This window comes from Vigna angularis, chromosome 1 (assembly GCF_016808095.1).
Source record: "Vigna angularis cultivar LongXiaoDou No.4 chromosome 1, ASM1680809v1, whole genome shotgun sequence".
In the NCBI taxonomy this organism is placed as follows: domain Eukaryota; kingdom Viridiplantae; phylum Streptophyta; class Magnoliopsida; order Fabales; family Fabaceae; genus Vigna; species Vigna angularis.
The window spans coordinates 33,068,623-33,095,711 of record NC_068970.1 but is presented as its reverse complement, the minus strand read 5'-3'; the positions used below and the strand labels follow the sequence as shown (position 1 = coordinate 33,095,711).

At 31.5% G+C, this 27,089-nt stretch overlaps 2 protein-coding genes across 7 annotated transcripts; both read right to left on the bottom strand.

Annotated features, from left to right (window-relative positions):
• Positions 1-7,210: 7,210 nt before the first annotated feature.
• LOC108347840 (ADP-ribosylation factor 2) lies at positions 7,211-11,315 on the bottom strand. 2 transcript variants are annotated; one of them, XM_017587284.2, is made up of 7 exons: positions 11,159-11,315; positions 10,443-10,612; positions 9,599-9,669; positions 9,365-9,484; positions 7,888-8,006; positions 7,723-7,804; positions 7,211-7,483 (listed from the first exon to the last, which is right to left on the bottom strand). In XM_017587284.2, exons 2-7 carry the CDS (start codon positions 10,588-10,590, stop codon positions 7,478-7,480), a joined length of 546 nt encoding a protein of 181 aa, XP_017442773.1. In that variant the 5' UTR covers positions 10,591-10,612; positions 11,159-11,315; the 3' UTR covers positions 7,211-7,477. The 2 variants fall into 2 exon arrangements, 1 of the variants encoding a protein (XP_017442773.1); XR_008248567.1 differs by lacking the exon at positions 7,211-7,483 and adding an exon at positions 8,906-8,957 and having other exon boundaries at positions 7,724-7,804.
• A 5,161-nt stretch (positions 11,316-16,476) lies between these two features.
• Positions 16,477-20,282, bottom strand: LOC108331514 (1,4-dihydroxy-2-naphthoyl-CoA synthase, peroxisomal). Of its 5 annotated transcripts, none has more exons than XR_008246418.1 (9): positions 19,947-20,282; positions 19,747-19,869; positions 19,322-19,423; positions 19,053-19,091; positions 18,324-18,422; positions 18,111-18,158; positions 17,881-17,972; positions 17,587-17,736; positions 16,477-17,035 (listed from the first exon to the last, which is right to left on the bottom strand). XR_008246418.1 is itself a non-coding variant. In XM_017566236.2 (9 exons), the coding sequence occupies exons 1-9, from the start codon at positions 20,235-20,237 to the stop codon at positions 16,919-16,921; spliced, it is 1,038 nt and encodes a 345-aa protein (XP_017421725.1). In that variant the 5' UTR covers positions 20,238-20,271; the 3' UTR covers positions 16,477-16,918. The 5 variants fall into 5 exon arrangements, 4 of the variants coding, with proteins under 4 accessions (XP_017421725.1, XP_052727500.1, XP_017421733.1 ...); XM_017566236.2 differs by having other exon boundaries at positions 17,587-17,709; positions 17,881-17,976; positions 19,947-20,271; XM_052871540.1 differs by lacking the exon at positions 18,324-18,422 and having other exon boundaries at positions 17,587-17,709; positions 17,881-17,976; positions 19,947-20,271.
• Between the last annotated feature and the right edge of the window lie 6,807 nt (positions 20,283-27,089).

The following is a 27,089-nucleotide window of genomic DNA, read 5'->3' as shown; positions in this document are numbered from 1 at the left end:
CAAAGCTTCAACATGGAAGACTCCTCTATTTTTGGGTTATGATGAGATCATCTAGAGAATAGACCATCTAAGCAATTTAGGTTTTGAAGTTTAACAAAAGCATTAAACAAAGTAGATTAAAGTCTGACTTCCCACTTAAAGTCTACCAACTCTCCTGAAGTCAACTTCTCTCTTTAACGGTCATCTTTCAAGAAAAGTTATATATAGATGAAAACTTGAAGAGAAGATAAGAAGAATAAGATTCTGAAATCGTGAACGCTAAGCCTACTGTGCTCATATATCGTCCGAAGTTGAATATTTTTCTAGAAGAAAAAAACCTTAGCAAATCACAAAATTCTTTGTATTGTTTATATCCTCTCTTTGATAATTGTAAATTCTGAAGAGAATTAAAATACTTTGTGTTGAGCTCAGTTGAGTTAAACAGTTTAGACGTGTTGTCTAAGGTTGAGACCATAAGTGGTTAGAATACTTGTAAATCAAGAGTAGTTAAACTCAGACTACAAGTTTTGACTAGGTTAACTTGGACTGATGAGAATACTCATTCTAAACCTAGAGAGGTAAAACTCGCGTAATCTTTGTAAAAGATTAGTGGAACCCCTTAAGAGTTCTTAAGGGAGAACTGAACGTAGCTCAGGTTGAGTGAACTTTAGATTTTTTTTCTTTTCTTTATTTTTATCTTCGACCCGTCATATTTATTTTTGGAGGGGTAGCCCTCCCTCTTGGAATTCTCCATAAGGTCACATGTGGGGTACTCCTTCCTAGTGGTAAACTTTCTTTTCAATTGTTGATCTACCTCAATACTTAGTTGGAAAAGCTTAGAAACCAAGTCTTTCCTAAAAAATTTCCTTAGATTACCCTTACCTAAGCTTTTAGGTAAAAATCTTCCAAAACTTTTTGTTAAATGAAAATGCAAAAATGCTCCTAAACCAAAGAAAGGTTTATCTAAGATGCTTACAAACAATCCTAGATATCACAGAGACTTAAAAGGAATTAAAGCAAAGTATAAAAGGAAAGTAAATGGAATGTAAATGTTATGCAAGAAAGGTAAAAACTAACGATCCTATATGAATATGCAAGTGACACTTAGGAGCCCCTTGAAACACCTTCACTTTTAAGAGTGGAAATTAAACTATTACACAAGTTTAGCTATGAAGATGGGATTGTACCAATGACATTTTTCCAAGACACCAAGCAAAGAAGCAAATTAAACAAAAAAATTACAAGAACAAAGGTTTTGTGATGTGTATACAGCAAGGTAATACGCAAATTAGTCCTAAAAACTTGGTTGCTAAAAGTGTTTGTCCTCTCTTGGTGTTTCACTCCTTAATGTCGTGAGGTCTCCTCTTTTCCAAGTCCAAAGGAGTGCTTCCAGTAGCCTTTTTTTCAAGCCTTTAAGATGGTACCTTTAATGTTAGTCAAACTCCAAAAAGGAAGCACAAACCACAAGATGATTTCAAGCAGCCAAGAGGCCAAATAATGAAAGCAATAAAGCACAATTTGAAAGTTAAACTCAAATGGAATGAGACAAGATATAAGGAAAGCCAAGAAATGACAAGCAAAATTTTAAGGCACACAATCAAGTAAGTATTCAAAAGAAAATCCTAAAAAACAATGCTAGAATAGATGAAGAAAACCAAAACAAAACTAAAGAATCAAAGTGCAAAGACTTAGCCAAAGTATAAAACATTTTCGGTAATCACCAAAATACAACAATTCTCAACTCTAAAAATGGGTTTACTAGTTATTGTTGTGTCTCTTTTCTTTTGACAATTTTTTCTACTTCTTTTGTCCCTTTTCTTTTCATATTTTTTTTACCTTTGATAAAAGAGATTTCTCTTTTCTTTACAATATTTTTCAGACAACAACAACCAATATATATTCCTCAAAATTCATACTCATACTCAAGGCTAAGATAGTCAATATAGGTAGAAAATTCTAAGGAAGCAAATATTATTTTGACATTTTGAAAAAGACTCAATGGAAACCTAATGCAAGTAGAACACAACACATAAACTCACACAAACCCAATACATACCCATACAAAAACTGACTTATAAACAGACCCAGTTTTTTACGCTGATTTTCGTAAAAATGTAGCTTTCAACTTTGCAAAGAAAATCAAATGTTTAACATGGATGTGATGACAATTTTGGATTCACAAGACTAATACACAACTCATATGATCATAAGATCAAATAAAATGACACAAAACCAAACCCAAACCCATGACAAATGACCAAAAACTTTACACATATTTATAGAGAAAATGGAAATCCTAAGAACACAACATGGATTAAGTTAAGAAGAATAAGTAGTTTGAATCAAAATTTTAAAACACACAACACATATACATGGATCAAAACAACACATAAGACATGGTGGATCATATGAGACAACAACAAAATTACAACACGAAAGTGACCATATCTCTACATACCAAATTGATGGATAATGCTCCTTCAACAAGTTGATGAAGCTCCATGAAGATGACATGATGTAGCAAAAGCAATGAAGAAGAGATGAAGATGCTTGAAGGGTGCAATTTGGTGAAGTTCCTTGAAGGAGATTGGGCCAACATTTAAGGGAAAGGAAGAAGAAGTTTAGAATAGGAGAGAACTCCAATGAGAACTAAGAAAAGTGAGGCTTGCAATTTGGGCTAAGTTTTCACTCATATCATTCAAGTTCTAAGTTTTATACAAAGGGTTGTCTCTCCTTTTATAGGTGAAAGAGAATGCTAGAGTACATTGAATCCTAAGGAGCCTAAAAGAATTAAATGAGGAACTTATGCTTGTAACTAACTTATTAAAGCATTAAATGAGGAAGCTCCTTGATGGTGATCGGTCAAGGCTCTTCCTCCATGTGCAAGACTCCTTCCAAGCCCAAAACAAAACCCATTTTTAAGCGTTAATCCTATACTATGGCCTTAATTATACTATGTGCACAAACCTTCACTTAAGGGCATCAAACCCTCTAAACAAAGCTAAACAAGGTTATTGGCCAAATAAAAGGCCTAAAATGAACTATAATACTATTTACAAGGCTTAAGAGAAAGCAAGAACAAGCTTGAAAACACCATCTTCCACAAGATTGGAAATCCTTGAAGTCCTTCTTCTTCTTCCATTCTCTAAGCCCTAGCTTAAGTTGATGTTCCTTGGATGGATCTCATCAAGCTCCCAAGATGGTTTCCATCAAATTCGGAGCATGCCGTCTTGTCCATAAGTCAATTAATGTTAGGTAGTGGGTATATGTCCTTTAGGCATGCTTTGTTGAGGTTGATGTAATCAACACACATGCACTACTTGTCGTTGGGTTTCTTCACCATGACAATGTTGACGAGCTATGTGGCGTAAGTGACCTCTCGGATGAAATCGGCTTCGAGGAGCACGGTTACTTCTTAATTGATGACAACTCACTTTTCTTCAAGTTTTTGCTTTTTTCAAAGCTACATGTTTAACTTGTGGGAGGATGGAAATGTAGTGGCACAGGAATGTTAAGTATATGTTGGTCATGTCAGTCGGGAACTTGGCAGCATTTGCCGAGCTAGCCACCTTGTTCACCTAGGTTTAGCTTTGTTTGTATCGATTCAGGTTGCTCGACTACTATTTGCTGGGACAGGGTGTTAGTGTCGATCGATGGTGCATACGGTGTCACCCTCAAGCTAAGGGCATAACAAGACATTGCCTCCTTTGGATCAGACTTTAGACTGATGATTGTTGAATGATCCTCGACTAGGAATTTCATTATCATGTGGTAGGGTCGTCCTCGAAAAATTAAATATGTTTAGCCAGTCAAGGATTTGAACGTTTTATATTGCTCTGTAATTTTCTTATATAAGAAAGCAATTAGGTTTATTAAAACCTCTTACAAAATCTATGCTAGTCTTATTAAAATGTTTGTATATAGTTCTTTGACAAATTAAAAGCACTTAGATTTGCGATAGATTATAAGTTAATTACATTTTTGCTTGTGTACAAAATAAATAATTTTCTAAAAAAAGGCCCTGTGGGCTTTTCTAATTGAGGGCGTTTTAGCTCTATGAGTTTTTCTAGCCTCATTCCATGTGAGTCAGGATCAAACCCTGTGAGAGGGGCCAAGTTGACAGGTCTAGTCGTGGGCCTTTGTTCCTATTGGAATAATACTTACTTCAAACATATAGTAACAATGTAATTAATAGTAACATAACTAATATGTCTATTGAAAAGGCTTAATAGGCCTTATTGAGTCGTGCTTTCTAGTATGTTTATTAGACTAAAGCGGGTGGCATACTCAAGCACCTCGTGCACGACCCATTCATACCAGAGGACTCATACGGGTTCTGTTTGTTCCTTTTTGCAGTTGTTTTCACTTGGATTTCTCCTATAGTGTCATTACTCCTCTCCCCCACAACCTCTTCTCTCGAACCTTGTTCTCCAATCATATCTTTTTCCCTTATCGAACCTTTATTAGCAGGTTGAATGGGTGTTGTAACACTATTTACAAATGCTAGACTTATCTCAGATGACCCTTGATCGCTCGATGATGACCCGAACAAGACGAAAACGCAAACACGTCATCAACATATCCCTTGCCCTCCCGACCAGAAGAGCATTTTGAATAAATTTCTATGGCAAACATTATTACCTTAAGAAAAAAGAATTGGATGTCGAAAGTGCATAAATGAACATCATAGCAAAAATGGTGAAAATGATGAGATCACCTCACCTTTATTTATAGCTATTCTTGAGGACATGTGATGCTTACATAATCGTCTAATCTGGCACCATCCAACGATAAAGGCCAAACAACGCTTTTCATTCAGCGTCAAAGCTGGCAGCATGTTTAAGGAAGTGGTGTAACCCTTCATCATTAAGCGTCATATTTTTAAAGATAAATTGAACTGATGTAACAATTAACGAGACATTTGCATGATTCACAAAGCATCATAATCTTCCATCACCAATGATAATATTAACAAACTTTTTTCACTTGTTATCTTAATTCCAAGTTAAGAAAATAATCATAATCTTCCTCCATCACAAATGATAATATTAACAAACATTTTTCACTTATTGTCATAAATCTAAGTAAGACTTAAACATCGAAATATATTTAGCATATACACATTTAATTTTTAAATTGCGTTTATATATATATATATATATATATATATATATATATATATATATATATATATATATATATATATATATATATATATATGTATATATATATAATTTTTAAATTGCGTTTATAAATTAAAAAATGTAAAAGTTTAAAAATAAAAGATGTTTGTCAGTTCATGTTGACATACCCATGATTAACCTAGGTTTGTTTTGCCACCGCTACTCAATAAGAGTTGTTATCCAAATTTTCTCTCTTTGAATGCCTTTTTAATAAAGACTACTTCAACAAATTAAATGTTGTTGCGTCACTAAGGAGATCTTTTTCTCTTTTATAAATTTTCTTTTATGCATGTTTCTTTATTCTGTTCTTTCAACTTTTTATCTTTCATTGAACATGTCTTTATCTTCTATGATAAGATTGTGTATCTTTAAATTATTTTAATGAGTATTCTTTCCAATATATGACATCTCAAATTTATTGTTAAATTTATGTTTTGCAGTTATATATTTAGAAGATGATGTAAACCACTTAAAATGAGCATCACTTTTTAGAAATCAAGCAAAGGGTTTAAGTTTCAGAAATTGTAATGTTTGTAAATATTGGTTCATAAATAGTCGGAAAGTATTTTAACTAAAACATTTAAGTACTGAATAAAATTATTCATATGCAAAACAGTACAATTAAATATAATAATATCAGAAGAAAGTAGGCCCTCTCTAGACATGTTTGATATGGTTTACAATAGGACGTTTCAATGAAATCTACTAATTGTAGTTCATTCTTTCTTTTCTTTATATTGTATTTGTAATGAATACGACCATGGTTAGAACTTTCTAATACTATGTGAAGAAATCGTTCAACCAATGGAATTTTTTAGTGGAAAATAGTGTTGTATAATGATTTAGTACAGAGGCTTGTGTGATATTTTTAATTAAAAAGAAAAGTTTTTAAAACAATAAAATAGATACAGGACCCAAATAACTTTCTTATAGAAAAAATTGTTTTCAAGTTCTAGTTTTTCTAATTAGAAAAGGTCAAACATCACTTCGGTTTAAGAGTAAAGTTGCATCCTAAAACAATTATTTGAAAATCAATGATGTAAATTGAATAACTTAATATTTTAAATATACATCTTAGAATAAATAGGGGAATATTAAATATCGGGATTAACTTTTGCACAAGTAGACAAGTTTTGAAAGGATTACATAAATACATTATGTATTTCATAAGGTAGTTGCTTCCTGCACCGGAATCACATTTCTTCCTCCACCCCATCAAAACCCCTTCTGGAAAATAATTTCCGTAATAAGAGAGGGTAATTGCTTTCCGGAAAAAAAAAATTCCATGGAACTGTTTATTGAGAAGTGATAGGGTGCTAGAAGAATTTTGGTAGTGTGCACAAAGAAATTGTCATTTCATAAACACAACTTTGTGGGAAGAAATCATACTTTTAAACGACCTTTTATGTAATTCCCTACTTTAAATTAAAATTATAAACTAAAATGTGATTTTGATGTCAGTTTTTATTCTTCAATAAAAAAATTAAAAATGGGTTGTATTCAAACAAATGGTTTTTATTCTTTAAAATGTTTATCTAAAAACGAAAAATAAAAGTAAAAAAGACAAATATGGACAAAAGGAAGGCATCTTATTTTAGATCTAAACAGAACTTTGTACCTTTTTCCAAACACTGACCACAGGTATAGAAGAACGCCACACGGTAAAAATGCCCCTTAAGATTATTACTACATTGCACATTTTGGATAAAAAAAACTGCCTCAAGTCCCAGTAGTCTTACTTTAGACCACGAAAAATATCTTTCAATGCTGAGTCAAGTTTCTATTCACAGCTAAAAAAACAAGCCTTTTTTGTGCTTTCAACGAAAAAATAAATAAACCCATTAAATACTTAATGCATGATGAAAAGGAACTTGATCATGTGTGAAGGCTAACAACAGGTATACACCAGTGGAGAAACACGGACAAACACTGATCTTCGTCTAAAAATTTTAAAATGGCTTGGCTATGAAAACGAAGGATATTTTTTAGTCGAGTGATAAGTAGTTTTCTCTTCTTTTTTTCAGTGTCACGCAACAACAATTAGGATATAAAAACTCAAAATGGGATGACGCCTTGATTGGTATCAATTACAGTTATAAACATTGAATCCAAACCCAATAAAAAAGCTCAAAGTATTAGACATCCCATGAAACAAATTCCTACTATAATTTTAGCCGTCAAGATGTGTCCCTAATAAACCAGAAAACATAAAAACATAAAGCCAATTTGTCTCAGAAGAGGACCAAAAAACAAACTAGATAATATTCACCCCTGCATCCAGAATTACCAATCCACAAGAAGACTCCCAAAAAGCCCTATGCCTGGAAGGGTTGTCATTCATAAGAAAAGAAAAACATCAGAACAATTCTATAAAAAACTTAAACCATTTTCCGATTGATAAAAATCAAAGGGCCAACAAATACGTAATATTATGATGATGTAGAAACGAATTCTAAATTTAGGATTGAGTGGTTAACAAGATAAATGCACAGTGAAAGAGCATTTTTAATCAATTTTCCCAATGCTCGTGAAAGAATGCAAAAAATAGAACAGTAGGTACCTTGTTGGCTATGTTGTTGGAAAGCCAGTCCAAACCCTCATAAAGACCCTCCCCAGAGGTTGCACAGGTACTCTGGATGTACCTGAAAGTAAAACAAAAGTATGTTAAATTGCAACCAAGATCGCTTTCAGTTCTAGTCAAGGATGCTGTGATCAAAATATTTACCAGTGGCGCTGTCTGAGAGAGTGAAGACCTAGCTTGTCAGTAATTTCAGCAGCATTCATTGCATTGGGAAGATCTTGTTTGTTAGCAAATACAAGCAATACTGCATCTCGCAGTTCATCCTGAAAAGATAATTGAAATTTAACTGGTGAAAAACCATGCCATTGCATCAAAATACAACAGAATGCAAAAGTAAAGGCATCAATGAATCAAGTCATAATGTCATTATTTACATTAATGTAAAGCTAAACAGGCCAATCAATAAGAACTTATCTTCCAAGGGAGCATGAATAGTTTGAACAGACAATTAAACTTAGAAATATACCACAACATTAATTGCTGGCATTACAATCCCACAAAAACAGGTAAATTAAACTGAGTAATTAAAAAAAAACTCTGTTGTGAACTCCTTTTAACAATAGCAAAACGCCCTTTTGTTTATTAAAAAAACATCATTTGGAACACTAATATACCATAATTAAAAGCGTAGTATGTGCAGTAGCATAGTCATATCAATAGAATAAACAGAAGATTGTATACTGAATCAGTTTGAACAGTTCTTTGTTTCAAAATTATCTAATAACATATTTAAATAAACAGAGAATCTCCTTCTAGATTTAAAACTCAATATCTTCACTAATTTATAATCTTGTACTTAACTGTGTGATCTTACACCTCATATATAAGTGAAGGAAATTACTTTTGGAGTGAGTACAAAGAAAACGAGAGAAAATTTTAAAATTGGAAATAGCAAGAAAATTTTAGAAATTGTTCCCTAAATTCAACTTCTCTCTGTTCTTTCACTACATTTTCTTCAACCAAACACGAAAATATTCTAAATTTAAAATAATTTCCCTCCTTTTTTCTCTTACGTACAAACACAAGGGCAAATGTCAGATGAATCTATACAAAAAAAAAAAGTGGTCATTGACTGGCTTTGACTACCCAACAAGATCTATAAAAAATGTGTAATGAAACTAAAAACAGAATAGGGCAGGACAGTATCTACGAAACAAATCACCCTTCTTCCTTTTGTTTGAGCACTTTCTCTTTCTCCCATGCTTCTATTTCCGCTGGTCAACAATCAACAGCCAATTTTTCACTTAGAAATTCTCTCCAGTATCATGGAGCAGAGTGACGAAGTCAATCCTATGCTACTATGGTATATTCCCCATGTCTTTCTTGGTTTATAAACCCAACCAACAATTTACAACAAACAAAAGTCTTTTCACATTTTAGAGTAAGAAATGATGCGGACCAAGAAAGCTTCTTGATATGGATAGCCAATGCATTTTCAAAAATACTTGGGAGGCTTTACCCAAGAATGGGTTAAAATAAATGTAAATATAAGAACATGGGAATAGATTTGATACCAAAATGGACAACATATTTTAAATGTTGTGCTTTCTAACAGGAACAGACACGAAAACAAAGTTATCAAATAATATGACCTAAAGAGCCAACCTAAACTGAGAAGTACCTCATTCAACATCCTATGCAACTCATCTCTGGCCTCAACAACTCTGTCCCTGTCATTGCTGTCTACAACAAATATCAGACCCTGTGTGTTTTGGAAGTAGTGCCTCCACAAGGGACGAATCTGTAAAAGAAAAAAATATGTATTAAGCCATTGACCTCTAAGATACACATAACTCAGCACCATGAAGGCTTTATCAAGAAATTGTCAAGAATACATAAAGATTAAACTTTACACCTTGTCTTGGCCACCAACATCCCAAACAGTGAAGCTAATATTCTTGTATTCCACAGTCTCCACATTGAACCCTAAAACAATTTAGAGAAATAAAAATAAGAAAACATACAATTAAGAGCAACAGCACAGATGAGTTTACAATTTCACCAAATTACTATCGTAACAAAAGAAGTATAGGAACTCTAATCTAACTCTGATAGTTGCCGGAAAAAGATTGCATTTAGTATGCTTGAGGTTCCAAATATGAACAGTTAATAGTTAGCTATAGTAGTATCAATAGTTAATTAGAATAACCATGCAGTTAATTAGAGATTATGGAAGGGCTGGGGATCTGGTTAGGGTAGAAAGGAGAGACATTCTGTTCTGTTCCAATTGAGAGATGAGAATTATCTCTGTTGTAGAAAGAGGATACCTGGAGGAAAGATCTTTCTCCTTGCTCTGTTCTTTTTCAATTAAGAAATAAAACATCACTGTTTTTTATCTTCTTTTCTGCTCAGAGTTCCTCCTATCAGACTAACATGAGGTAGCGAGCAATAATTGCTGTAAAACATTACCCCGTTTTCATATAACGCCTCATAAACTGAGGAGCCTCTGAAATACCCAGCATCATTTCATATCTCAATCTTCAATTTTCAAGGTTCATTAAAGATTCAATAATTTACGATTCATCTTAAAAGCTTACTAGCTGCGTAACAAGCTCTGAAATAACTAATTTAGTCCTCCTACAAGTTGTTACCAGATCAATATTGAAAATGTAAGCACGTTAAAACTATATTGGTTACATATTATACACCATACATACATAATAATGTAACACAACCAAAATCAAAATCGGAAAACTTACCAATGGTAGGAATTGTTGTAACGATCTCTCCAAGTTTGAGCTTGTACAAGATGGTGGTCTTACCAGCGGCATCAAGACCAACCATCAGAATTCGCATTTCCTTCTTGGCAAAAAGCCGACTGAAAAGCTTGGTGAATGTCAACCCCATTTCTCCTTGAGCTAGCGGATCCCTACATTAGCAGATTGCACGGAACATTAACAGAACCAAACTTCCTTCCGCAGCAAAACTCAACCAAATCATTTCATTCACGCAATAATCGAATCCCAAAAATAATGGTACAGAATCAAATCGATTCAACACTAACTAATTTGTCGACAGACAATCAAATCAACGACACTGGACTCAGCCAGATCTCAAACCAGGCAACAAAAACAGCAACAAGCATTTTGATCCGCCTCATCGCAAAACCATCACATGGAAACCGAAACGAATCGCAAACGAAAAAGGAAACCAGGAAATTTACACGACCCAGATTGAGAAAAGAGGAACGATCTGAACATCCAAGTCCCGAAACCCTCAGATCGAACGATTCAAATATATATTTCAAACAACGGCAAAAGCCAACGCATCGAGTTAAAGAATAAAAAGCAATCCCCAAAAATGAACAGCGAAAAAGCTGAAAAAACACATGCCATACAAAGCATTGAAAAGAGAAATGAAATTACATAAGGAGGAAAAGGGTGGAAGAGAAGGTGATTGGAGAATTTGAAATTACCTTGAGGGATCTCGAACGAGTAAGCGTAGAGAGAGAGAGAAAGCGTAGAGAGAGAAGCGAAGAATGCTTTACAAAAACGCAAAATGTAATGAGAGGGGATTTTATAGCAGAACAAGAACGGGGGTACCCGAATTATATGCGCGTTTTGGATCAAATGACAATTGCACCCAGCAAATTGCAATGCATCTCAACACTGCATCTTTCGAACCTTCCAAAAAGGCAATGCCCCTTTTTTAATAATTCAAATTCAAAATACCCTAAACTAACATATTTCTAATTTAAATTTAATGTAATTTTTATATCATTTAATAATAGTAAATTACTGTCATATCTTAGATAAAAAAACATTTTTAATTATTATTTGTGTTAATACACATTTAGGGTTGATATAAATATGTTTATATTAAATTATAATAATAAATTAATTGAATAAAGATAATTCATCATTATAATTTTAACTTAATTATGGTTTCAATGTTTCATAAATAAATTTAACAATTTTCCATTGAATATTTAATAAATTTTGTGATCTAATAAAAGTTTATATTATTCAATTAAGTTTTTTTATTCAAATTTTTGAGTTAACTAATTGATATGATAGGTGTAATCATTTTTTTGAGGGTTGCTGCTTACATCTCATCCTAACCTCTCAATTAACAGTTTTGTCCTTCTTCATTTAATAAAATAATAATTTTTTTAACCATCAACAATCCTTAACTCTGTATTTTAGTTTTATATGCATCTCAACTTATTAACAAAATTAAATTTAATATACTAAAATATTATTTCATACATATATTTTTTAAACAAATTTAATATTAAAAATAAATATAAAAAATACTAAATAATATATAATATCTAAAATACAAATTCTAAATTTAAAACAAATCAAATAAATATTTAATTAAATATAACAAAGTACAAAAACGAATAAAAAAACCCTAAACCCCAATTCCAACTCCCGTAGTAGCTCCAAGTGCGGAGTAGCTTCAAGTCGAAGACGGACTGCAGTTCCAAGTGCGGAGAAGGAGAAGACGAACCGCAGCTCCAAATGCGGAGAAGGAGAAGACGAACCGCAACTCCAAGTGCAGAGAAGATGAACCGCAGCTCCACATGCAGCGAAGAGGAACCGTAGCTCCACGTGCAGCGAAGACAAACCGCAACTCCATGTGTGGCGAAGACGAACCGCAGCTCCTCATGCGGCAAAGACGAATCGTAGCCCTCTCAACCGCACTTCCCTGCGCCCCACCTATATGCTCGATTTCTGCCGACACCCTATGTTCCAACCGCAGCGACATGGGCTAAATCCGCATCTCGATCAACGCCCTATTCTCCTCCTCCAATCCCACCGCCTCTCTCCGGCACCCCGCCCTCATAACCTGTTCCAAAAAAATATCACCTTTAACAAAACATTCTAATTGCCTTCAAAATGCCACAAAGAAAAAACACTCCAACAAGTTAACGCGAAGTAGTAATTTTCCATATGTTTGACTTGATAACCTTAAAAAGAAATGGTCAAAAATGAGGAAGGAGGGGAGGAAGGGAGAAGCGCCAGTAGAGAGAGAAAGAAAGGGGATGTAGGGTTTCAGAGATGAAATACGACAAAGAGGATATGAGAAGAGAAAGGGGTGGAGGATTTGTAAAAATTATTATTTTATCAGATGAAGAATGGCAAAATTGTGAATTGGGAGGTGTAGGACGAGACAGATGAGGTGTAAGGAGCACCGCTCCATTTTTTTTTTGTCATCTTGCCAAGTTGATATTATTTTATTATCTTAAAATCTTATATTTTAAAATTTACGACTTTCTAATATTAAAATTTCATAAATTAATAACATATAATTATATAATTGTGTTATTTTCTAATACTATAATTTAATAAAAGTATACAATTATAAAAATATATAAAATATTAAATTATTAAATTTATAACATTATAAAATTCAAAAGAATAACAAGTTAAAAGATAAAAGATAAAGATAATATATCTATCTAAGATATTTATCAAATATATTATATATAACACTCTCCCTCAAGTTAGTGCATACAAATCATATATATCAAGTTTGTTACTAATATAATCAATAAAGACTTAGTGAAAATATCTACTTTTGTACTCGAGTGATACCAAATTGTTAATTATTTGTGAAGACGACATACCAACCCAGGAGATTCCCCTTGAGCAATAAATTTGGGATGTTGCTCCATATAAATCTCTTCTTATGAATCGTCAATGATATCCAATTGATAAAAATGTCATTTTTGAAGAGCCACCATGACCATAAATAAAATAACAAAAGTTATCTTTGATACTGGCCAAATACACCGATGACAGAAGAGAGGTCAAGAAAAGAAGAAGACGTGGATGAACAGGAGAGAGAAAAACCCCTAAAAATCCAAGCTTCTTCACCAAGGATAAATCTTGAAAGAGGAGAAAGAGGCATCCTCGACACTTTGAATCGCTATCAGAGAGGAGACAGGATGTGCCACCATGCACGCAGAAAAAAGAGTAGATCCACAACTTTGAAAGGCGCTAAGAGGGTGTAGGAGCTTTGATGAAGGCATCATTGACAACACAATGGTCGCTTGGCTGAGACGATCAAAATTGTGTGGTCCAATCGAATCTAGGACTTCATCAACGACGATAGAGGACATCGTCCCTGACAACGACGATAGACGGCACCGCCACCGATAACGGCGGGTGTAGTGGTAGAGACAACGAAATTTTTTTCCTAAAAGAACATTAGACTTTAGATATCATATTAAGAAGTGGACTTTAAGCCTAACTCAACCCCCACAAATTTGGCTTATAAGATGAGGTTTGCACCCACTTATATACTATGAAATCGTCTTATCTCTAGTCGAAGTGAGACTTCTAACACCCCCTCAAATTGAGATATATACATCTCGAGTGTGAGACAACATGTCCAATAAACAACAAATCTCGCTAGGATAAGTTTTAACCCATGACTATAATACCATGTTGAGTATAGTAAAAGTTATATATGAAATTAATCTCCCTTGTGTTGAATATACAAATAGAATACTCTATTTATAATAGAAGAAATATGGGCTAAGCCTAAATTACAAATAAAGAATAATAACAAACTAACTAAAGATAAAAGATAAATATAAGGTATTTATCTAAGATACCTAATAATATAATATATCTATAACACCGACAATAGTATTTTATTTTTTTTACTTAAAAGTGACCCTTATTAAAAGAAGATATGCCAACAAATGTTATACAGTTGTGGACATTAGACAAAACAATTGTGTCTATCAAGATTTGATATAATGATATTCATGTTTATGTATTTTGTTGGAAGCACTTAATTAAAATAACAGGTATTTGTTTATCTTTTCTTTAACGAAAATAATTAAGGTGAGAACGAATCTAGAAAACTAACTAGAAAGGAAACTTATACAACTAATTAAAGAAAACAAAAATGTATTTGCATGGTTGGTGTTGGACATGTTTGGTATTAGCCTTGAATTTTTATTTCAATGGATAATCATTCGTCTATGTATAAAGTTAGTGATCTAGCATGCAAAAAAGCTTGATGAGGAGAAGAACAAGATTGTGACTGAAGAAATAAGGAAGTTAATTTTTGTCCTTAAGTTTTATAGACACAAATATAACTAAATTAGAATACATTTAAAGGATGAAGACAAGAAAACATTTAAGACATAAGCCATTAAACTTTGTTATTGAGTCATGCATTTCAATTTAAAGAATGTTGTAACAATGTACTAAATTGATGTACTAATAATTGATGTATAAGATTTCGAAAATTATAGTGAAATGAAATATGAGATGTTGGTGGAACCACCTTAGTTGAAAATAATTAAAAGTTAATAGATTAACATGGTCAATAAAATTAAACAACTGAGTTTTTTTTATAAGAGTGAATCAACATAAATTTTATATCAATCTCTTTTCTTTTCTTCCATCCATCGATATATTATTTATCACATTATTTTATCTTACTTGAAATTCAAAGAATTTTCAATATTAAATTTTAAATATTGGTAAAACTTGTTTTACAACCTTGATCGATATGATTTAATAAAAGTCAACACTCTTCTTTGCAAAATTTGTTTATAGTTTAATTCATCCTATTTTTAATTTAGTATATTATTTTAACCAAATAAAGTTCCTATGTTTTTTCTTTTCTCTTTATCACCTTTTTTATCATCTTACCTAATCCTATAATTGGGTTTTTCTATTTGTTTAAAAACATAGTTTTAAGACAGGGCTTTTCTAACTTATATAACCACTTAAAGTGTACCAAATTTTAGTTGAAAAAAATATTCTCATGTATTATAAATTCTAAGTTTTAAGGTTAAGGTATTTGAATAATTTCTGATTTTTTTACTTTAAATTAAAAATAAAAATTATTAAAATACTTATGTATTTAAAGTATGTCCTTTTTATGAATAAAGATTCTTTTTAAACTAACTTTTGGTACACTCTAAGAGGTTACATAAGTTACCAAACCCCTTTAAGATAATATCATTTATTGCTTTTTCATATCACAACAGCACACATCACACTCTTCTTACATTAGGATCTAACCAACAATTAATACTTTCTTACTTGCGAAAAGGTTTTAAAAATCAAACTCAAACTCCTTATGTTTCTCTTATCTTTTTGTGTGATTCATGCAACCTAATTAAAAAAAATAGTACTCTTTAGCAAATTGTCATTGCCAATAAATCTTTCATGGCCTAGGTCTTGCCACATTCATTTTGTCACCACACGTAGTTTTCTTGTTTGAGAAGTCTTCTTTTATAAATGACATTGAGAATGAAAGTATAAAAATGAGTTTGCCCACAAAACCCACAACGTGCAAACTACATCGCTAAGCCTCGTTTTAAGCGGGTTTATTTTTAGCAAGTTCACACCCCTCCACAAAGCTAGTGAGTTTAGCTCGCATTGATAGAAAACAATAATTAAACTGAAAATATTATTTATTGTGTAAAAGTTTACCTATTTTAAAATCCAACTACAAAGTGTCCAATAAAAAAATTGTTGTCCAAAAGTGGCATAGTTTAGATATTAAGCCACTTAAATTGATTGGATCACCCCTATTCAATTTAGAGTGGATCTTCTGAAAAGTTTGTACGTTTCGAAGTTGATTATAAAATAATGGGTGATTCAGAAAAATATGTTAGGAACAAGAAGTTATACCCAAAAATGTTACTCTAGCAACCCTGTATATCCAGATCAAAGATGCTCTTTTGTAATCTGAACATGCCTCATTAAGAAAGTCAAATGAATAATGTTAGTAGGGGGTGTATGGCACATCTCATGCAACAAATACATCATCTTTACTCCGAATATACATGGTGTGTTTCACCGTATCATATCATATCCAAGTATGTTGAGTACACACCGAATATTCGCAGAAATATTACACAACTAGTGGAAAACTATTCTGAAACTTCAGAAGCATAAACCTGTAAAAGTTCCCTTAAGCATCATGCATAATGAGCTTTCAATAATCCATGACTTCAGGGGCAAAACTGAATTTCAGAAGACCAAGTTTTGAGAAAATCAACGGAAATGTATATTCTGCGGTCTTGTTTACTGAAGCTGATAATCTTTTTAAGAAACAGGACACAATAGTTAAATCAGAGAAATCTGTTTATTTTATCATTATCAACCTCACAGATACGTTTAAAATGGGTAAATTAAGGACTAGAGGTCCATTCCTCAGAAGCCTCAAATTGATGGAAACAATTGACAAATATTTAAGGTCGCCGTTTGAACTTAGAAAAATCAGGGCGTCTACGTTGCAAATATGCAGTCTTCCCCTCTTTAGCTTCCTCCGTGCTATAGTATATCAGTGTTGCATTTCCCCCAAGTTCCTATAATTTAGATCACCAAATACAAATTAAGTATTCATCTATATGAATCAAGACAAGGGTGAAAAATGTTAACATGTAGACTGAAGGAGAAATACATCATATAAATTCATCATTGAAAGCATTGGCATATTCAGTATAACCATATTGCTTCATATTATATTACTTCTCTAAAAAAATTATATATTACCAACCTCCAGAAAGAAACTATTTTCTGTCTTAATTAAAGCAACACAAGATCACTTTCGAATATATTTTTGCTAATTTCCTTATGTGGGAAGTCTATCAGTAAAGTTTTTCACTTAAGCAGATGAATTTTTTAGATTATTAACAATGTACAAGTCATACTTGTTGGTTGAACAAATTAAATTACCCCTTACGCGAAGAGTAATGCTATTAAATATAAATATTACTTAAATCCTTCAATTTTATATATATTTATGAAATAAACTTAAAGTACGACATCGTTAACTAGAATGAACTAATTTATTGCTGATAAAAAAAAAAAAAACTATTGCATAATATTTCACATAACATTAAAATCTTGAATATACCTGAAGTCCAGAATGTCCATCATCCACTGCATTAAGAGCAGACTTGAGCACCCGAATAGCAGTTGGACTGTTACTCAGTATCTCCCGACACCATTTTATCGTTTCTATCTCCAAATTCTCAAGCTAGACCAAACCAAAACATAGCGTTCACTGTAAGTGTTCCTTGACAGTTTAATTAATTTTCCAATTGGAATACAATATGTAATACTCAAAAAGTGAAGTAACATTTCGTAATGCTTTCAGCAAAATGAGAAATTAAAATTAGAGTCAAATTCTATAGAAGAAAAAACTCACAGGTACAACAGTGTTGACAAGGCCCATTTTCTCTGCTTCAACAGCATCATAGAGCCTTGTGAGGAACCACATTTCACGCGCTTTTTTTGGACCTACCTGTATGAACAAGGCGAGTTTTTATCTTTGGACTGGAAATATCAAAACCATGCAGCAAACAAAATCCACTACCATCTAGAATAGTATAATCGTGGAGTCAATTTCCAACAAAATAAATTGTATTTGATTCTTACCAAACGAGACATGATAGAACTTCCATAACCAGCATCAAAGCTTCCTACCTTCCATACGTACAAAGATAGAAAGAATTACAAATCCATTATTATATATCATTACAGAAGAGGGAGAGTGAGGGTAATATAATTTTGCCTTCATAGATTAAGAATACATTCTTGTATGTTTTACTTATTATGCGTCTTATATAAAAGGAAAAAGGGTTCAAGAACCTTAGGACCAGTTTGGCCAAAGATAGCATTATCTGCTGCAATAGTTAGATCACAGACCATATGTAATATATGCCCTCCACCAACAGCATAACCTGCTACCTGTTTTAACGTCAGAAAATAGTTTGCATATAACAAGAATAGTAAAGAACCAAAAAGGAACACGATATCATATCTTTATTCATTAACTGAAAATTTGAAGCCTAGAGTTGTAGGTGTTGAAATAACAGGTAGAGGGGCACATCAAATTTTACAAAACTGAAATGCATGTTATATTAACCTTGAGTTGACTTTTTAAAGAAGAACAAAGCTTAAAATATCAAGACAATACAAACAAAACAATATATTACAAGTAATTTAGTCGCGGGACATTTTTGTGTTATTAGTTGTTTGATGACCAGTCAGACCATGACATGACTAAAAGTTGTTTTATCTTCCAATTAATACTTAGTAAAATATACTGCAATACTACCTGCGTTGTAAATTATTTGTTTTGCAACCAAAAGTATTCGAAGGCTTATCGGTCTTTTTCCTTTTTTTTCCCCCGCAGAGGATTTAATGAGTAACAGAAAGTCCTAATTTTGTGGTGTCCCTTGAGTTGTTTTTGGTCCAATACTTGTTCTACTTTAAAAATCAAAAGGAATATGTATTTTTAATGCTGCCATGTCCTTTATTTTTTTGGATACCACATCGACCCTAAGAACAAAGCTGCAAAAAGGTGCGGCTGAGTACCATTGCAATCACTGGCTTAGGGAGGCGGCGTATCTGCACCTGCAATAGGAGAAAAAAAATGAAAAAAAGTAGAGTAAGGAAGGAACATTTTATTTTTGAATAACAAGCATTAACATTTGTGTCATTACAAATAATGGGAACCACACAATAGAAGTTGAAGACTCATGATTCACTGAGATGAATGGCTCAAAACAGACGAGGGATTAACTCGTGTAATGGGGATCACTTCTATTCACCCAACCAGAAAAATCTGAACTCAACCAATATACCTGCAAGTCTAACACATTAAGGTTGCTAAAACTTCCATCATCAGAATAGCCATCGTCAGTCCTCAAAGCCTGGTCACCACCACTACAAAATGCCTTGGTTCCCTACAACATGTCATCACCTCATATATTGAATGAACTCAACATTTTAATTTGCTTCACCTGTTAGTATTCAGTACTTATCCAATAACTTTAATAATATTTAATAAAATGCTAATTTAATCACCATTCATGATATTGTACTTTCATAAATATATTATTCATATCGATGTAATAAACTTCTTAATCATTTTGAAATGGTATAAAATTTTGCGGATAACAATATTAAATTCGTGGATGGATTGAATATAAATTCATATTACAGTACGAATTTCCAAGAAATAATAATTAATTAATAAATAAAATTCAGAAAGGGGAGAAGGAGGTACCTTGCCAGTGAGAATGACGACCCCAATAGATGAATCATCCCTGGCGTCAGTGAAAGCACTCATGAGCTCCTTCACCGTTTTGGGACGGAACGCGTTCCTTCTCTCTGGCCTATTAATACTTATCTGCAACACAACATTTACCAGTTGCGTTGCGATAACAGCAGAGTAAGAAAAAGCAAAGAGGATTTGAGAAAGTGAACCTTGGCAATTCCTTCCCCAACTGCCTTCTCGTACACAATGTCTGTGAAGTCATCGGAAGCGGTCCTCCAAACGACGTCGTGAGAGGGGACTTGGCCGTGAACGCGGCCGAAGCTGTTGTCGGTAGTGGAAGTGCGCGTGAAGGTAAGTTCAGGGGACGCTGCGGGGGCGGAAAGGAGGTGATTATTGACAGAGGCGAGCCTTCTGATGGCGGTTTCGAGGTCCTTGTTCTCCGCCATTCGATATCTTAGACAGATTCTGAAGATGATGGTTTGCTTTATATTCAATCGCATTCAACATTTGTAGCGCTTGTCGTGGCACTTTGCGATAAGAATGAGATAAGGTAAAGTCAACGAAATTAATGAAGCTCTGTACGGGGGAAATGTTCATTTCAAATTATTTATAATTATCAATTTTTCTTAAACTTTTCTTTTTGTTTCGCGTTTATGGAATTTACTAAAATTTTCTTATATTATGTTAAAATACTATATTCTATTCATTTATAAAGTTATATATTATCAATGCAGTAATTTTGCATAAATTTTGTAAATCGGAAAATTTAAAAAACTAGGATTTTTGGGTAAGTTGTATTTGAGGAAGACTTTATAAGAAGAAGCCGTATTCAATGCACATGATTTGCGCATGATTTGCATTTTTCTTTTTTAAATGAGAGGTTATGAGTAGTGTGCACCGCTTTATTTAAAATCAACTTAGTCTAAAGTCGGGTTTCTTCACCGAACTGATTAATTTGCTTTTTGAAATTATGTCTCTTTGATCAATTGTTAAAAACATTACGTTCAGAATTAAGTCGTGTTTCATTAGTTTAACTTCGTTATAAAAAAGTCGATATTATGGTTGACAATTTCTGACCTGTGCAGTTGAGTCCTCAGTTGAAGTTGTGGGGATGAAAAAAAACTTTCATTATGATTAAATGTAATTAATTATATACTTAATCAAAGTGAACTTTTACTTAAGTTAATGTTGTAATTGTGTTAGACGACTTCAGAAACTAAATTACACTTAAGTAGTACGATGGTTTGAGGACTTCTTACTTAAAAAATAATTTAGATATAAAAAAATTGAAAAAGTTGTTGAAATCGTATGACTTAAATATAACTCTACCAAAACAAAAATCAAATAAATAATGACAAAGTTGTACTTATGACTTTTACTTTTTCAATTTTTTATCCTAAATTTCTTTATTTTATTTTATATAAACAAAATTGTATTTTAATAATTTTTTCAAAATATAAAAATAATACATTTTAAAAATATTTTTATATATAAATAAAAAATAAGAATATGTATAAAATTTAATAATCAGATTATTTAAAAAAATTGAAATAAAAAATGTTTATATAAAAGGTCTAGAGAGAAAAGCCTTAAAAAGACAAAAAAATAATATTTTTTTATTTATTAATTAAATTATCAAAAAGTATTTCAAAATAAAACTAAAGTTATATAAAACTTTAAAATATTTAAATTACAACATCTCATTTTAATAGCATAAAACTACTAAAATTTAAAATACATTATATATATATGATAATAGAACCAATACTAAAAACAAGAAATATCTAACTCTGTAGAACCATCTAACAACCTATCTGCTTCTCCCTCTCCTATCGTTGGAATAACTAGAAAGAATGTCTCCCATAGTTTATACCATTTAGGTGATCATTGCAAAAGAGAAAAATAACACAAAGACAAACAACACAAAAGTAAGGGTAAGTCAGATACAAAATCATACATCATAATTCTAAAGCAATTCATATAAGAATCATATATAATTTAATTCATCTCAAACATCTTAACATGTAATGACCTAAACCGTAGAATGAATATCGAACTATGGCGGGTTGTGCACTTGTGGTGGCCTCTATTGCTTTGCAAAGCCATTGCCAATGAGTTTCACCCTACCACCTACACAAGGTTAGTCCGTTATAGCGTCGTAGGTCATATTGGAAGCATCTAAACTAAGACCTTATACTACTCTCACCACATGTATCAATCTTCTCTACTTGAGAATGAAAGACCCATTAGAGTGTTAGGATAACCCCGAAAACTGAACTTCTTGCATTCATTCTAAAGATACTTGAAACCATACCAAAGGAGTCCTTCTGTGGAACCCATTTTACCAAAATCTTTTTTTCTCACTTTGCACACTTTAACTCAACTTCTAAAGACCCTTAGGACCCTCCAGATCTTGAGAAAACTCTGAAAACACTGATGCAACACAATATGGCTCATTAAAACCCAATTTCACTCCTATGAGCTACCCAAATTCAATTCTACACTCTCTAACCTCCAAACTAGTTTACAACCTGCATAAACAAGTCTAAATACACTTGCTAGCACTCTCCAAAACCTCATATTCGTCCCAGTTATGCTACTTTCCATTTCTAACCCTTAAAACCCCTAAATTGGACCAAAAACTCAACCTGAAGCCATTTACACTTGCATAACAGATTTTAATGGTTTTAGTACTTAGACAAGTCTTAATAGGTGTGATAACATACCTCTAACCTTTCAAAACAATGTAGACCACTTACTTCAACATTTCCCTACTCAAAACCCTCTTTTTACACCAAAAACACCTAAAAACAACCCCTGTAAACTACTCTTTTTATTTCATATAGTTTTTAACCATCTAACCCTCCTAACAAGTTCCAATTTACCTTATGAGAGTACCAAAACAGTTCCCACAATAATTCCATACCTATTTCTAAATTTCACTAACCAAAACCCCTCATTTTAAAACTTGAAATCTAAGTAACTTAATAAATACTTTCACAACTACTAGAACTCTACTTTAAACAATAACATACCCTTATCACCCACAATTACAACAATATACATCAGCAATCATGTCATCATACCAATTACAATAACACCATATCACCAAAACACCAATTTAACATACATCAAATTTACCCAAATACATTAATTTTTACTAAAACGTCTATAAATTACAAAAATATTAAATTTACATTACAATCACAACTAAGACAAGGTCTACCTTTCCTTTCCTCAAAATAATAGTTCAACTCAAAGAAGCATTTCGTCGATCGCTTGAAACGTAAGAAATCTCTAAACGAACTTACGAGACACCAAATTGGAAACGGACAAAGTCCTTAGAACTCTAAATCCACCAAGAACAAGAAAAGATAGTTAAATAAACATGTAAAACAGGTTCTATGCGTGATACATTTTAAATAATGATATGTTTTAAAATAATGAAACTCGTTTATAACAAAATTATATAAATCATTTAATATTAAAATAATCGAGTCTCACTAATATTAAACTACCACCACTTCTAAAATATCATTTTATGGGTTTTATACAAATTTCTTCTAATCAAATTATTAAAAATATTAAAGTATTAAAGATTATTAAAAAAATTGAATTAATAAAATAAATATCTCAAAATTGAAATATATAATTATATGAAACTTTAAAAAGACATAAAAGAACTTGAAAGCTAATTAATCAAATTGAAAAATAATTTAAACAAAAATATATTTATATAAAAAAATTTATAATAACATAATATGCATTGAAAACTCCTATTCTTAATACACATACTTTTTTTATAAAATAAAATAAATAAATTTATAATATAAACCAATTAAAGAAAAGTTAAAAGTGTATGTTTTAAGTACGATTTTTATTTATTTTTTTATAATAAACCCGTACCTAAGACATATCATTTTAATTTTTCAATTTTTTTATATTATAAATTTATTTACTTTATTTCATATAAATACATTTGTATTTTAATAATTTTATAAAAATCGTCCGTATGATTTCAGTGTAGCTAAGTATAACTCATTTTATGTAGAAATTGTAAAAGAATTTTACAACTTTAGTATAATTTATTTTTGGAAAATTTCATTCAATCCTTATACGATTATGGAAGCTTGCTTTTTTTTGAAGAAGTCATTTGACCTAAACACAACTTTTGATTCACTAGAAATTGTCCAAACCTTCCACAATTTTGATTAGTATACCATTAATTACATTTAATCCTAATAGAAGTTGTCTTTCATCTCCACCACTTCAATAGTTATACAAAAGTCATTATGTACTTTCACAACTCTAATTTCACAAGTCAGAAATTGTAAAAAATGCTGACAACTTCTTTACAATAAAGTTGTGCCAACCGACACAACTTAATCATGAATATAAATATTTTAAAAATCAACTGAGAAACATCATTTCAAAAACAAATTAACCAGTGAAAAAAATCTCAAAAATCGTATTTTTCTTAATTTTTTTAAATAAAAAGTCGTAACTGATATACACGACTTTGTTTAACATGTGTGATGGTGGTAGAAAAATGGACTGAAAAAGAATCAAAATATTGTAAAGTCCACTACATAGTATTTTCCTTCTTCATTTAACTTATTTATTAACCGAAAACAAAAGATAATAATCTTTTAAAAGATAATATTTTTATAAAATTACAAATTTTGGTTTCTCAAAAGTTTATTAATTCAATTGAGTTTTTATTTTTCAAAAATGGAGAAAGTTCTTGTCATTAGTTTCATACGAGGCTTTTTTACTTGCTAAAATAGTTTTTAAACTATTTTTATTTTTCTAAATAAACTTTTTTACCACATATCAAACTAACATTATAACATTGTAAAGTAACAATTCTACGTGTCACTATCATATAATGTGTTATTACATTAGTATTAATTTGGTCTCTAATTTTATTTTGTCTAAATTTAGTTTTAACTTTTTAAAAAATTAAACAATTTTATCTCTCCATAATTCAAATGACTTTAATTAATATATAAATATAAAATTAATTTTTTTATTAAATATTTTAAAAGAATGGGAGTAAATTCTATGAAAAAACAATAAATACAATTAATCTTGTTAAAAATATTAATAAACTTCATTTCTAATGTATTAAACTATTCAATACATTTTATCTTTTAAAAAATTTAAAAGAGTTTAAAAATTACAAATTTTAATAAAAATATTTAAAAGATGTGACTCAATTGACTAATGCAATCCAACTTTATTAATAATTAATTAATATGAATAGCAAAACTTCACAAACTTTACCCAACTTAACTTTTTTATTGAATTGAACAATGATTTTATTTAAATCCTATCAACTAATAATAGTTTACATGCTTGCATGAAACTCCACTAAAAAAAGTTAAAGGTTAAATTATTTTCTCCACGAAATTTTATCTTATTTGTTAAAAATATATAATAAAAATAATCAATTTTAATAAAAATATTTATATAACATTTATTAATGTAACATCCCAAAAATATAGTATAACTATATAATATAATTATCACATAAAATGATACAATAGATCAGTCATCTACTAATTAATGAAGTATTAACAGTACAATTATCCAAAATAACCATAAAATTAAAACTTTACAGAAAAACACCTAACGACCAAAACTATAAACACAACCGATAAGTCCAAAATCAAAATCTCCCCATGACCGATCGGTCCTAATCTACACCACTGGGTCCTCTCCGTCCAGCGCTTGCTCCACAAAAACTTCACAATCCTCTCCTCACATCCACCAGATGATCATTGCACAGAAGAAAATACCGAACGACAACATCACAAAACAGAAAGTAAGGGTAAGCTAATGTAATTAAGACTGAATACCAAAACCTGACCGAGCGGTCAACAACGAACGCTCGACATTTTGCACAATTCTGCAGAACTTCTGCAGAATGAAATACACACTAGAATTTACCAAAACTAAATATTTTTCTCAACCCAGAATTCCTTCCAAGATAGGTATAATCTACAACTCAACAATCACAACATTTAACATGTCAAACAAACAAAGTCGAACACCCAAACATTCAATTTCTCCCACATGCAAAATCATCAAACCACGTTTTCATGCATCATCAACTAAACAATTAAATTAACTGGCTTCCCTTACCTTAGAAAATCTGCACAACTTAACCCCAAAATTCCCAACTTGAAGCTTGCACCAAAAGAAACTCTATGAACACCTATAGATCACCATTTGGTGAGAAAAGACCAAACATAGGACTAGAATTGAAGTCAGAAACAAGAAAAGAAAGTTGATGACCACATGCAGCTCGAGACTTGGCTTGCATGTAACAACAACCAGAATTTCTGAGAAGAGGATGAACTTACCAATTCAAAGATTGCTTTTGATCGGTGAAGAAGGAAGCTTTTGACACCCAAATTGCTTAATTACTATCTGATTATGGAATAGGTAGAGTGAGATGAAGAAATTCTATAGAGATTTTGTAGAGAGAAGGAGGAGAAAAGGAAAACTCAGAAGTTTGGAGAGAATAAGTGCATGCAGAGAATGACACTAAATTTTGAAAAGTTCATTTATATACTACCGTCAAAACCGATCGGTCCACTCAGATGCATACACTTGTCTTCCCCACTTTCTCTGAATTTCTCAGTTCTTACAATGTACAAATTAAATTTTATTTAAATTTAGAAAGAGATAAAATTGTTTAATTTTAAAAAAAATTAGGTTTAATAGGTTCGGAGGTCCTTATATTTGTGGGTTCGTTTCAATTGGGTCCTCCAATTTTGAAAGTGATCAATTTGGTCTCTAATTTAACAAAATTGAGTCAATAATACCCTTTCCGTTAAATATAATGGACGGCGTTAACTTTTTAAACATGTGGCATGTTGAGGCATCCTTTTATTTGCAGGTGGCACAGTTTTATTTGAAGGATGCTTCAACATACCACATGTTTAAAAAGTTAATGACGTCCATTGCATTTAACGGAAAGGGTATTATTGACTCAATTTTGTTAAAATAGGGACCAAATTGATCACTTTCAAAATTGGAGAACCCAATTGAAACGAACCCACAAATATAGGGACCTCCGAACCTATTAAACCAAAAAATTAGGACTAAATTGAAACAAAATAAGAATATAGGGATTAAACTGAGACTAATGTAATGACACTTGATATTATTATTATCACATCACACTATTATTGTTACGTGACATAGTGTAGTTTGACACAGAACAATTTTTTTAATATATATATATATATATATATATATATATATATAAAATATTTAAAAAAATAAAAAAAAAATTATGAATTGACACATAACATCCTATTTAATAGGGTTAGTATAAAACT